The sequence below is a fragment of the Scylla paramamosain genome, chromosome 32, assembly GCF_035594125.1.
Source record: "Scylla paramamosain isolate STU-SP2022 chromosome 32, ASM3559412v1, whole genome shotgun sequence".
Lineage (NCBI taxonomy): Eukaryota > Metazoa > Arthropoda > Malacostraca > Decapoda > Portunidae > Scylla > Scylla paramamosain.
In genome coordinates, this window is record NC_087182.1 from 15,149,881 (window position 1) to 15,162,774 (window position 12,894).

Genomic DNA, 12,894 nt, shown 5'->3' on the forward strand with positions numbered 1-12,894 from the left:
GGAACAGGTGTTAAGTCTTATTATCACAATACTGCTTAGGATTAAGTAACAGGAGGTGAAAAAAGCTTATGTCGACGATATTACTTCTGTCGCTGTGTTCAAGAGATAAGAGAAATAAGAATGCCGTAAAGTAATGTCACCTGGATACGTTTCATGTGAAGCACTATGGTGGAGCTGGAAAGACAATTAAACTAAAACTACAGAGTTTACATCAAGAACAAAACTGTAAACATACTTGAAGCGTGAACTTTTATTTAAATCCGTTTATTTTAATGCAGCTGTTGTGACTGTTAAAGAAACAGGGCTGGCCGTGACGAGGCCATGAAAAGCACGACTCAGTGTGCCACTCACCTGGAAGGCCACGCCCTGCACATCCTGGGCGTGGATTTGTGAGTACCGCACATACCAGGCAGGCTGCAGGACGGCCACCACGCTGACCAGCCCTGTGGCGAGGCTGACGGCGGCCCACACGCACACCACCCACCAGGACGTCACCAGCTGCACTGACCGCGTCCTCATGGCGGATCAGGCTGTGCTGTTCCATTGCCCCCCTCGGAGGCAGCTGCGGGTGGCGTGAGGGCGTCGGGGCGCGCAGGAGTTGCGACCTACATACCGTGGCGGCGTGGTGGCATGTGTGGGTGGAGTAAGATGGTGTGAGAGTGTTCCATTTGTGCTTTATTGGTCTGCTTTGCAGGTGTGTCGTGACCCTGAGCAGTCACTCGTTTGCCTTCAGGTAATTCACGACATTACTCGTGCAGCGCGGCTTGTGTGCCCGTGAGAATTCTGCCGCTGGCTCCCGTGTGCTCCCACCTGCAGCTTGGTGACGCCTCCCCGCCCACCGGACCATCGTGCAGTGTCGCCTGTCACTTGGACTGATCAATCCGATGCATTCAGTAGAATCATGTGGAGTCAGGAGTCACATAAGTAAAGACGAGTTAAGTCGAAAAGTAGGTGTAAAAAATATCAGATCCTGCAGCTTTCGTGTTTTTCATTTGTGGCTCAAGTCAGGTCATGACGGAACTTGCTAGGAGATCGATACAAAGCCCACATTGCAGTGTCTCTAGTGTAGCATTACCTACTACGCTGCCTCTCCTTCCTTCCAGGGACAAGTGATCATAAACCTTCCTACTTTCTTGCTAAATTTCCCTCGGTAATCCGCCACATATTTGGATTTGGAAACCACAGAAAAACTCTTTTAGAAGTCATCTCCCTATTCCAACGTACTTCCATCACTTAGCGAAATATTCTCACTGCCTTTACTCTTGCTTCCTGTCGTGATCTTCAAGTCGTGGAGGAGACAGGGGGAGGAAGGGGAGTGTCAATAGGGAACCACCGGGAGGGGCTGCGGCTCGGCCAGGAACGAACGACCTCCCTCCGCCACGGCTACACGCACACTGGAGTGGGAATCAACCCGAGCTGGAATCTGGGGCGCGGCTTTTGATCCGAGTGAGAAGTGGTGGTGTGAGTGAGGGATGAAAAGAGAGAGAGAGAGAGAGAGAGAGAGAGAGAGAGAGAGAGAGAGAGAGAGAGAGAGAGAGAGAGAGAGAGAGAGAGAGAGGTGGGGTTCGACTGAAACAAGGTGGAAGCAAAAAAACCCTTTCCCTTCTCGCTTTTCTCTCTCACTCCTCGCTCCCTTTTCCTACACTTCTATCTCCCCTTCCATCTTGTCCTTCAAGACAGTCACACACACACACACACACACACACACACACACACAAAAAAAAAAAAAAAAAAAACTCCATTCCTCACAAAAAAAAAGCAAAGAACAGAAATTTACTGATTGATGGAAAATTTACTGATTGATGGAAAATTTACTGATTGATGGAAAATTTACTGATTGATGGAAAATTTACTGATTGATGGAAAATTTGTCAGATGCATAAAAAAAAAGGGAAAGGAAAAGAAAAAAGGAAATAATTTCTCTATGATAATTGAATTGTTGAGTTCGTGCCTCCACATTGGACAAAACTTTCCACTTTTCTCGTTTTTATTTTGGTTTTAAACTAGTATAATGTGTGTAAGCTGCTGCTGCTGTGTGTGTGTGTGTGTGTGTGTGTGTGTGTGTGTGTGTGTGTGTGTGTGTGTGTGTGTGTGTGTGTGTGTGTTAGAGGAATGAGTGAATGTGTGTGATGTGAGTTAACATATGTGTGAAAGGTCAGTTCAAATAAATGAGTAAGTGCGTGAGTAATAAGAGAGAGAGAGAGAGAGAGAGAGAGAGAGAGAGAGAGAGAGAGAGAGAGAGAGAGAGAGAGAGAGAGAGAGAGAGAGAGAGAGAGAGAGAGAGAATAAGCAGTAAAACGAACCAGTAAGTGAGTGCATGAGTGAGTGAATGAGTCATTCATTGACTGCTGGAGTGAGCAATGACATAATGAACTGATGAGTGAAGAAAATGAACTGATGAGTGAAGAAGAGAAAGAGCAACAGTTAAACAAATTCATTAGTGAGGGAGTCACTGAGTGCTGGAGTGAGCGAGTGAGAGTGGAGTGGATGACAGGATGAAGCAATGTCTAAGTGAAAAAAAAAAATTAAAACGGAAGTAAATAAAACATGAGTATTCATGTGCTGAATGAGTAAGAGATGTGAAGGAATGATTATGAAATGACAGGAAGAGACACGAGGAGGAGAAGGAGGAAGGGAATGAGTATCCGGTGTATGAAGATTGAGGCAGGATATGAGTGTGAAGAATAGAGATAAAGACAGATGTCCCTCTTACCAAGAAGTCTTGAAGTCACAAGTGTACGCCTCTCTCTGTTAACGATCTCTTTCTAACCACATATTCCCTGGCGACAGTTTCTCATTAGTTGTCCTTACCTTGACCGAAGTGACCGTCAAGTGGGGTCGACGTCCGTGGATCTACATCTACCTGTCTCAGCGGCCAGCTTGACCAGGTCCACCACTTACCATCGCCGAGCTGATCCAATAGGGCATTATTATTTTATTTATTCATTTTATTTTTTTTTTTATGCAGGAGGTGCATCGACCAAGGGCAACAAAAATCCAGTAAAAAAGATGCCCACTGAGATGCCGGTCCCCGAATAGGGTCCAAAGCCAAAAAATTGAAGGATAAGTGTCTTGAAATCTCCCTCTTGAAGGAGTTCAAGTCATAGGAAGATGGAAATACAGAAGCAGGCAGGGAGTTCCAGAGTTTACTAGGGAAAGGGACGAATGACTAACAATACTGGTTAACTCTTTCATTAGAGGTGGACAGAATAGGGCTGAGAGAAAGAAGAAAGTTTTGTGTAGCGAGGCCGGGGGGGGAGGGAAGGCATGCAGTTAGCAAGATTAGAAGCAACACACACACAGACACACACACACACACACACACACACACACACACACACACACACACACACACACACACTTAACAGCTTACACACATTATACGAGTCGAGTTTAAAACCAAGCTGAAATAAAAAGAAAAGTGAAGAATCTTGTCCAGTATGAAGGTAGAGGCTCGAATATTTAATTAATATCGAGTGTACATATTTTCTTTTTATTATCTTTGGAAAATTTTCGAGCATTCCCTGAATTTGTACCCTTACCCTTTTTGGGGGATAGGATACTTAACCCTATACTTTACTTTATACTTTTCTTACTCTGTCCTTTACTTTCAATATGCTTTACTTACAACATGCTTCACCTACAATTTGCTTTACTGACTCTGCTCTGTACTTTATATCTTATTGTTAGTATAGGAGTCTTAATTGTTTCCATCTCCACATACAACACTGAACTCTATACTTTTTTAGTCTTTAATTTACTTACTTTTATTTTCTGTATACTTTACTTACACTGTACTCCGCAGTATATTATTATTATTATTACGGGGAATTTAAATGGTTTCAACCTCTCTGTATTTTCATTGAAAACTGAACATCACATTGACTCAGTCTGGCATAATTTTGCCTAGGGAAAAATCTTACAGGAAGAACACTGATTAACAGTATATTATTTTAACCTTGTGCGTTGGGAAATCCGAGCGGAAACGTGGAGATAAAGCTGGTTAACCCCGGGACTATTTTCTCTCTGTATGTACATTGCTTACTAAACGTTAGATGTGGGATTTCTTCATGTTTACAGGCACTAAGACGCAAGGATGAGGCTGTGCAAGGATAGTGAAATGTCTTCAACTCAGCCATGACGTCACGCAATTTGCGAGGTTAAGGTAACGCGCCCTGGAGACCTGCGCCACCAAGAATCTCATTCAGATCCAAATATATTCTCCCCATTTTTGGTTCTATTGTAAAATTTACACATCATCCAGAGTATGATGTTCTCTCTAAGAGTTAAAAGTTGTACATGTATTTTAATTTGATATAGAATTCATATCAGATAAAAATATACAACATTATACTGTCGGAGAAATAGCTGTGAGAATATACTGTGAGAAATAGCGAACGTACGGCATCGGCCTTTGGTGGTCGTGTTGTCTGTGGAGGTTTGCCGAATAACTTCCTCTTGATGATGTACCGCTGTGTATAGTCTGTCGCCGTGAAATGTCGAGAACAAACTCTGGCAGTCTCAGGATTCAGCTTATCTACCCGGCAGCACGCATGGATCCACTGCCTTAATACAGACTTTATCTTATACAGCACACCTTGTCGTTGTGCAGAACAAGAAGCACTTGTTGGTTGCTCCGCATGGAGTGACTGGGGTCTCCGGTGATGACTCTGTTTGCAGGTGTGACGTCAAGAATACATGGCTCGATGCATTGTGGGGAAAAGCGAGTGTTTGGTGAACTATCCTTCTTATTCTTGCTAGGACGCACCCACAGTTCCTTCCTTCCCTGCACCCATCTTTCTCTCTGGACTGTATTTGCTCCCCAACTTCTCCCCAACTACATTTAAAAGGCTCTGGATGAAGTTACACTGGTTTTCGAGGGTATTTATTGATTTTTTTTTTCGGTTTTAATGAAAGATTGACAAAGTTTTTTTTTTTTATTATTTACAGCAGAAACACTCTAGAGAACACGGGCAATAATCTGTGACCTTCGAAAATAGGAGTGATGAGAGCAAAACGGTTCTCATTACCCGCATCTGTCTTTCTCCCTCGTGTGTGTGTGTGTGTGTGTGTGTGTGTGTGTGTGTGTACATTTTATTCGCATCACCAGATAACACTCCCCCTACTTGAGATAAAAGCGAGAACTCAGGGAATCTCGTTGGTGCACAAAGGAGTGGGCGGATGTATGTGTTCGGGCGGCTTATACAGAAAGAGAAGTCTATGTGAGTTCCCTTTGTTTCGGCTTCTCCTGATCCCTTTATGTAGAATTCCGCCTGGTATATGGATGGATTATTACCATGGAACGTGGAACGGACTCAGTAATCATGTAGTTAGTGCTAGGACACTAGAGAGCTTTAAGAGAAGATTAGACAAGTTTATGGATGGGGATAACAGATGGAAATAGGTAGGAGTGTTTCATACAGGGACTGCCACGTGTAAGCCTGGTCGCTTCTTGCAGCTTCCCTTATTTCTTATGTTCTTATGTTCTTATGTTCCATATTGACGACAACAACAACAACTACTACTACTACTACTACTACTCATGCTTTGCGTATACACAACCTACAGTAATAAACACACATGTTCTACGCCACATAATATACAGGATACGGCGTGGTCGGTAAACTATCTATCTCAGTGTGTTTTTTGTATTTTTTCCCTGTTCTTGTATCTTACTGTGTGTGTGTGTGTGTGTGTGTGTGTGTGTGTGTGTGTGTGTGTGTGTGTGTGTGTGTGTGTGTGTATGTGAGTGTGTGTGTGAAGAGAGAGAGAGAGAGAGAGAGAGAGAGAGAGAGAGAGAGAGAGAGAGAGAGAGAGAGAGAGAGAGAGAGAGAGAGAGAGAGAGAGAGAGAGAAATTACTTTTTGATTCTCCCTTCTTCCTCTACACATTTATGGATGAAAAATCGTGTTCTTCCCCATGTCCGTGATGCCTCAGCTCTCATGGCATCCTTTCCAGCTAACAGAGAAGTGCACGTACACCACATGTCAGTCACGTGACCCTCCAGCCCTCATCATCAGGCGAGGGGCCACTGCTTTTCAGTCTACGATTAGTAAATGTCAATAAGGTTGTTAGACTCTGGTGTATTATGAGACTAACTGTTCATGACGGCGTTCTTTTCTTTTTTACTTATGCGTGGCGAAGCTCCTGCTCTAGGCGTGTGTGTGGATGTGGTTCTGATCGGGTGATGTGTCGTTTCTTCAAGTTGAGACGTTTGATTAGTCAGTGAAATGTTTTTATTGGTTCGTGCTCAGTTTGAAAGGTTGACGAAGTGCTGCCGCTCTGCTGAGAGTGACCAGCGGCAGGTATTGTGAGTGGCTGTATTTATTGCGGTATTTATGTATGGTGAGGTTCCCTCTGAAATGTCTCCCCTCACCCTTTTTTTTTTTTTTTTAGCGATACACGAAGGACAGCACTAGAACTAGAGGAAAGGAAAGAAAAGTTTGATTTTCTCTGTGCTCTGGTGTCTTGATTTGTGTTATAATAATAATGATAATAATAATAATAATAATAATAATAATAATAATAATAATAATTATTATTATTATTATTATTATTATTATTATCATTATTATTATTATTATTATTATTATTATTATTATTATTATTATTATTATTATTATTATTATTATTATTATTATTATTATTACTTTTGTTATTATTATTGTTATATTCTTGTTATTGTTGTTGTTGTTGATATTGGTATTGTTGTTGTTGTTGTTTTTGTTCTTTTATTTTATCACCATTAGCCCAATTTGATAAAATGATCCTTTGTATGTTTCTATTGTGTAGGTTAGGAGGACTCCACTGACGGCAAAAGGAACGATGAAGTAGATCAAACCATCCAGAGCTTGTTTTACCATTGCTCAGCAAAATTAGGGAGGATTCCTACGTGTGTGCCATGCATTCACCAACTCTCCAAGGATTATGAAGGAAATCACAACTAAGGAAACCAATTTATTTTTTGTATATAATTAACAAAGACGATAAAAGTTATTAATATAATTAAAAGGTATACCACATCAGAAGTAGCTTCTCGCACACACACACTGCACTCTTAGCTTACACATAGAGAGATTCAGATCTATCTGTAGTAATTGTCTGGTTTGTCTCGGAGGCTCGAGAGTTGCGATCCAAAAACTGCTTCTTCATACGAGGGAGGAGAATCGCTGCCCCGGCTGTATGGAGGCGGTGAAGTGTGAGGCGGTACAGGTACACGGCGACTTCCGGGCACGGATGCACGGTCGTCACTCACCTCACTTGCCCACTGCTGGCCCGAGGAAGAGTAAGGCCTGTGATAGTTACTGGTGCTGAGGGAAGGAGTGTGGTTAGGCAGATGATGGGATTCCTTCAAACTGTTGAAGTGGGCAGGGATCTGCCCAGTGCTCATTCTGCTGAAGAGAGGAGGCTCCGGCAGTGACTGAACGGTGTCGTAACCTTCGGGGAGCAGTTGGTAAGGCTGAATGCTAGGCTGGTGAGTGTTGTACGGGTTCAAGCTGCTGTAGCTGGCACGCACTTCCGCAACGCTCATTTTTTTGGAGAGGGGAGGTTCCGGCAGTGACTGAGCAGTGCCGTAACCTTCGGGGAGCAGCTGGTAAGGCTGAGTGATAGGCTGGTGAGTGTTGTACGGGTTCAAGCTGCTGTAGCTTGCACGCACTTCCGCAACGCTCATTTTTTTGGAGAGAGGAGGTTCCGGCAGTGACTGAACGGTGTCGTAACCTTCGGGGAGCAGCTGGTAAGGCTGAGTGCTAGGCTGATGAGTGTTGTACGGGTTCAAGCTGCTGTAGCTGGCACGCACTTCCGCATCGCTCATTGTTTTGGAGAGAGGAGGCTCCGTCAGTGACTGGGTGGTGCCGTAACCTTCGGGGAGCAGCTGGTAAGGCTGAGTGCTGGCACAGTGGCAATTATTGTCCGAGTCGTAGCACTGCGATTCGTGGCCGTATGGTGGTGGTCACCTGCCACTTGAGGTATTTTCCTGACAGCAGCTACAGTGACACCTGCAGCAAGATTGGCAACACTTCCTGTTGTGCCCGTGGCAAGACATGTACCAGCGCGTCAGCCCGCTGCTATTTTTGGGGGAAGGCTGTGAGGGCAAGTTGCCTGGGTGTGGAGTGCCCTGTTGAGTCGTCGTCTGCAGAGTGCCCTGCTGCGTTGTCTGCAAAGTGCCCTTCTGAGTCATCTGCAGAGTGCCCTGCTGCGTCGTCGTCTGCAGAGTGCCCTGCTGCTTTGTCTGCAAAGTGCCCTGCTGGGTCGTCTGCAGAATGCCCTGCTGCGTCGTCGTCTGCAGAATGCCCTGCTGCTGCGTTGTCTGCAAAGTGGCCTACTGGGTCATCTGCAGAGTGCCCTGCTGCGTCGTCGTCTGCAGAGTACCCTGCTACGTTGTCTGCAAAGTGGCCTGCTGGGTCGTCTGCAGAGTGCCCTGCTGCGTTGTCTGCAGAGTGCCCTGCTGTGTTGTCTGCAGAGTGCCCTGCTGTGTTGTCTGCAGAGTGCCCTGCTGCGTTGTCTGCAGAGTGCCCTGCTACGTTGTCTGCAGAGTGCCCTGCTGTGTTGTCTGCAGAGTGCCCTGCTGTGTTGTCTGCAGAGTGCCCTGCTGCGTTGTCTGCAGAGTGCCCTGCTGTGTTGTCTGCAGAGTGCCCTGCTGTGTTGTCTGCAGAGTGCCCTGCTGTGTTGTCTGCAGAGTGCCCTGCTGTGTTGTCTGCAGAGTGCCCTGCTGTGTTGTCTGCAGAGTGCCCTGCTGCGTTGTCTGCAGAGTGCCCTGCTGTGTTGTCTGCAGAGTGCCCTGCTGTGTTGTCTGCAGAGTGCCCTGCTGCGTCGCCTGCTGTGACTTGGGACCAAGCTTGATCTCTTATAGGTCAACCCTGGGAGCGCGTCAGCCACAACCTCGTCGTATCGGTACCGGGCGAGGATTGTGGCGCTTAGAGCCTGCACCGATTATATATGACTCACGAGAGACTGCGCATGCCCAACACTCGCTCTCCGTACGTCCCCGCACCGGTTCCCTTTTTTCCTCCTATCACGGTGTGTAGAAAGCAATTTAATTGTCCGTCCCTACTGGTTCTTCTAATTCTTTTATGAAGTGGCATTTTGAGTGGGGGCACTTGCATTAACACCGTACGATGATAATACTCGTAACACCCTCGCTATTTTCACTTCGTTTATTCATTTATTTATTTTCTTTGTCTTCCTCGCAATAAGAAAGGAAACAAAAAAACACGGAATTTTGAGGCTTATCTCTTCCTTGGTGTGGCTACTTGTTACTTTGGTTACTTCCCTTGCTGGTACTCGCTTCGCTTAATTCATCTTAAGGAGGAGGAGGCAGTAGACACCTGCCGAAACGATAATTACTCCCAGTGAGGTCTAAAGCACTGTTCAGGGGGTGCTGTGAACTTATCATTAAACCCAGCTGTGACCTCACTGAACGTTTCCCTTTGTGTCTCACAACACAAGGGGGTAGTCACAGCCTGCCCTCTAAAGACAACTCTCTTCCTCCACACAAAACTACAAGCACCTAATAACACACACACCCTTCACTCAAAAAATTTTAAAATCATGGCGACTCCTACACCAGCCTCGGAGTCCCCATCTGGGGAGGGGACCATAAATGTCCCCAGGTCGGACTGCCTTTCCGTCGACGACCGTAAGTGTCTTGACACCCCCCTCAACTTTTTCTTCATTAACTTCTGCAACATTCGCGGTCTAAGATCTAATTTTCAATCTGTAGAACACCACCTCTCCTCTTCTAAACCTCATCTTCTTTTCCTCACTGAAACTCAGGTGTCTGAGGCAACTGACAATAGCCCCTTTTCTGTTCCCTCCTACTTTCTCTATCCTCATTTTCGATCCAAAGCTGGATGCTGCGTTTATGTGCGCAATGACTTAACCTGCTCTCGTGCCCACGCTCTTGAATCTTCCGAGTTTTCCACCATCTGGCTTCGACTACAGAGTCATTCTCATACTAAATTTATCTGTGCTGTATACCTCTCTCCTAACTCCTCTGACTATAAGAAATTCTTTGACTACTTAACTTCCAAAGTGGAGCACATTCTGACCCTCTTCCCTTTTGCAGAGATCTCCATTCTTGGAGACTTCAATGTTCACCACCAGCTTTGGCTTTCCTCTCCCTTCACTGACCATCCTGGTGAACTAGCCTACAACTTTGCTATCCTCCATGACCTAGAGCAATTGGTGCAACACCCTACTCGTATTCCTGACCGTCTTGGAGATACGCCCAACATTCTTGACCTTTTCCTGACCTCTAATCCTTCTGCTTATGCTGTCACCCTTTCTTCTCCGTTGGGCTCCTCCGATCACAATCTCATATCTTTATCTTGTCCTATCACTCCAATCCCTCCTCAGGATCCCCCTAAGCGAAGGTGCCTCTGGCGTTTTGCCTCTGCTAGTTGGGGGGACCTGAGGCGGTATTTTGCTGATTTTCCTTGGAATGACTACTGCTTCCGTGTCAGAGACCCGTCTTTGTGTGCTGAGCGCATAACAGAGGTGATAGTGTCTGGCATGGAGGCGTACATTCCTCACTCTTTTTCTCGTCCTAAACCTTCTAAACCTTGGTTTAACACAGCTTGTTCTCGTGCTATACATGATAGAGAGGTGGCCCACAAAAGGTACTTAAGCCTTCCTTCACCAGAATCTCATGCACTTTATATTTCTGCCCGGAACCATGCCAAGTCTGTTCTCCAACTAGCCAAAAACTCCTTCATTAACAGAAAATGTCAAAACCTTTCAAGATCTAACTCCCCTCGTGATTTCTGGCATCTAGCCAAAAATATCTCCAATAACTTTGCTTCTTCTTCTTTCCCTCCTCTACTTCAACCAGATGGCACCACTGCTATCACATCTATTTCTAAAGCTGAACTCTTTGCTCAAACCTTTGCTAAAAACTCTACCTTGGATGATTCTGGGCTTGTTCCTCCCTCTCCTCCACCCTCTGACTACTTCATGCCTCGTATTAAAATTCTTCGTAATGATGTTTTCCATGCCCTCGCTGGCCTAAACCCTCAGAAGGCTTATGGACCTGATGGGGTCCCTCCTATTGTTCTCCGAAACTGTGCCTCCGTGCTTGCACCTTGCCTAGTCAAACTCTTTCAGCTCTGTCTGTCAACATCTACCTTTCCTTCTTGCTGGAAGTTTGCCTACATTCAACCTGTTCCTAAAAAGGGTGACCGCTCTAATCCCTCAAACTACCGTCCTATTGCTTTAATTTCCTGCTTATCTAAAGTTTTTGAATCTATCCTCAACAGGAAGATTCTTAAACATCTATCACTTCACAACCTTCTATCTGATCGCCAGTATGGGTTCCGTCAAGGACGCTCTACTGGTGATCTTCTGGCTTTCCTTACTGAGTCTTGGTCATCCTCTTTTAGAGACTTTGGTGAAACTTTTGCTGTTGCCTTGGACATATCAAAAGCCTTTGATAGAGTCTGGCACAAAGCTTTGATTTCCAAACTACCCTCCTACGGTTTCTATCCTTCTCTCTGTAACTTCATCTCAAGTTTCCTTTCTGACCGTTCTATTGCTGCTGTGGTAGACGGTCATTGTTCTTCTCCTAAATCTATTAACTGTGGTGTTCCTCAGGGTTCTGTCCTGTCACCCACTCTCTTCTTATTATTCATTAATGATCTTCTAAACCAAACTTCTTGTCCTATCCACTCCTATGCTGATGATACCACCCTGCACTTTTCCACGTCTTTTCATAGACGTCCAACCCTTCAGGAGGTAAACATATCACGCAGGGAAGCCACAGAACGCCTGACTTCTGATCTTTCTAAAATTTCTGATTGGGGCAGAGCAAACTTGGTATTGTTCAATGCCTCAAAAACTCAATTCCTCCATCTATCAACTCGACACAATCTTCCAGACAACTATCCCCTCTTCTTCAATGACACTCAACTGTCCCCCTCTTCTACACTGAACATCCTCGGTCTGTCCTTTACTTATAATCTGAACTGGAAACTTCACATCTCATCTCTAGCTAAAACGGCTTCTATGAAGTTAGGTGTTCTGAGACGTCTCCGCCAGTTTTTCTCACCCCCCCAGCTGCTAACTCTGTACAAGGGCCTTATCCGTCCATGTATGGAGTATGCTTCACATGTCTGGGGGGGTTCCACTCATACTGCTGTTCTAGACAGGGTGGAATCAAAAGCTTTTCGTCTCATCAACTCCTCTCCTCTAACTGACTGTCTTCAGCCTCTCTCTCACCGCCGCAATGTTGCATCTCTTGCTGTCTTCTACCGCTATTTTCATGCTAACTGCTCTTCTGATCTTGCTAACTGCATGCCTCCACTCCTTCCGCGGCCTCGCTGCACAAGACTTTCTTCTTTCTCTCACTCCTATTCTGTCCACCTCTCTAACGCAAGAGTTAACCAGTATTCTCAATCATTCATCCCTTTCTCTGGTAAACTCTGGAACTCCTTGCCTGCTTCTGTATTTCCACCTTCCTATGACTTGAATTCCTTCAAGAGGGAGGTTTCAAGACACTTATCCACCAATTTTTGACCACTGCTTTGACCCTTTTAGGGACTGGCATTTCAGTGGGCATTTTTTTTATTAGATTTTTGTTGCCCTTGGCCAGTATCCTTCCTACATAAAAAAAAAAAAAAAAAAAAAAAATCTTGCCAGTGCGTGAACGACAAAGTATTGCACCTTGATTCCATTGTTGGCAATCACGTACGTAGCGGTTAGCTGTAGTGGCGCAACACCTGCTGAATGACAAACAATAACTGAATGTATCATACGTTTCAGCCTCTCTACTCTTTGATCACCCCAAGTGTTGCGGTTGCCTGAACTGGTCTGAAACCCACGCAGTCATTCTAGCTTCGTTGTCCCTACTCATTACAGCTTTAGGTGAGAGGAGTCGGATGTCTGTGGTGGACGGAGTGGA

The 12,894-nt window shown here is 45.2% G+C and overlaps 1 protein-coding gene and 1 long non-coding RNA gene across 2 annotated transcripts in view; one reads left to right on the forward strand and one right to left on the reverse strand.

The window, feature by feature from the left end:
- The window catches only part of LOC135089250 (fibrinogen alpha-1 chain-like), an 11,312-nt gene extending 9,912 nt beyond the window's left edge, over nucleotides 1-1,400 (reverse strand). Inside the window, exon 1 of the mRNA XM_063984693.1 lies at nucleotides 352-1,400. Within this exon, the coding sequence (XP_063840763.1) occupies nucleotides 352-519 (168 nt within the window). The 5' untranslated portion in view covers nucleotides 520-1,400. The remainder of the gene's footprint in view (nucleotides 1-351) is intronic.
- The window catches only part of LOC135089252 (uncharacterized), a 149,179-nt gene that overhangs the window by 101,333 nt on the left and 34,952 nt on the right, over nucleotides 1-12,894 (forward strand). The gene's annotated exons all lie outside the window — the stretch shown is intronic.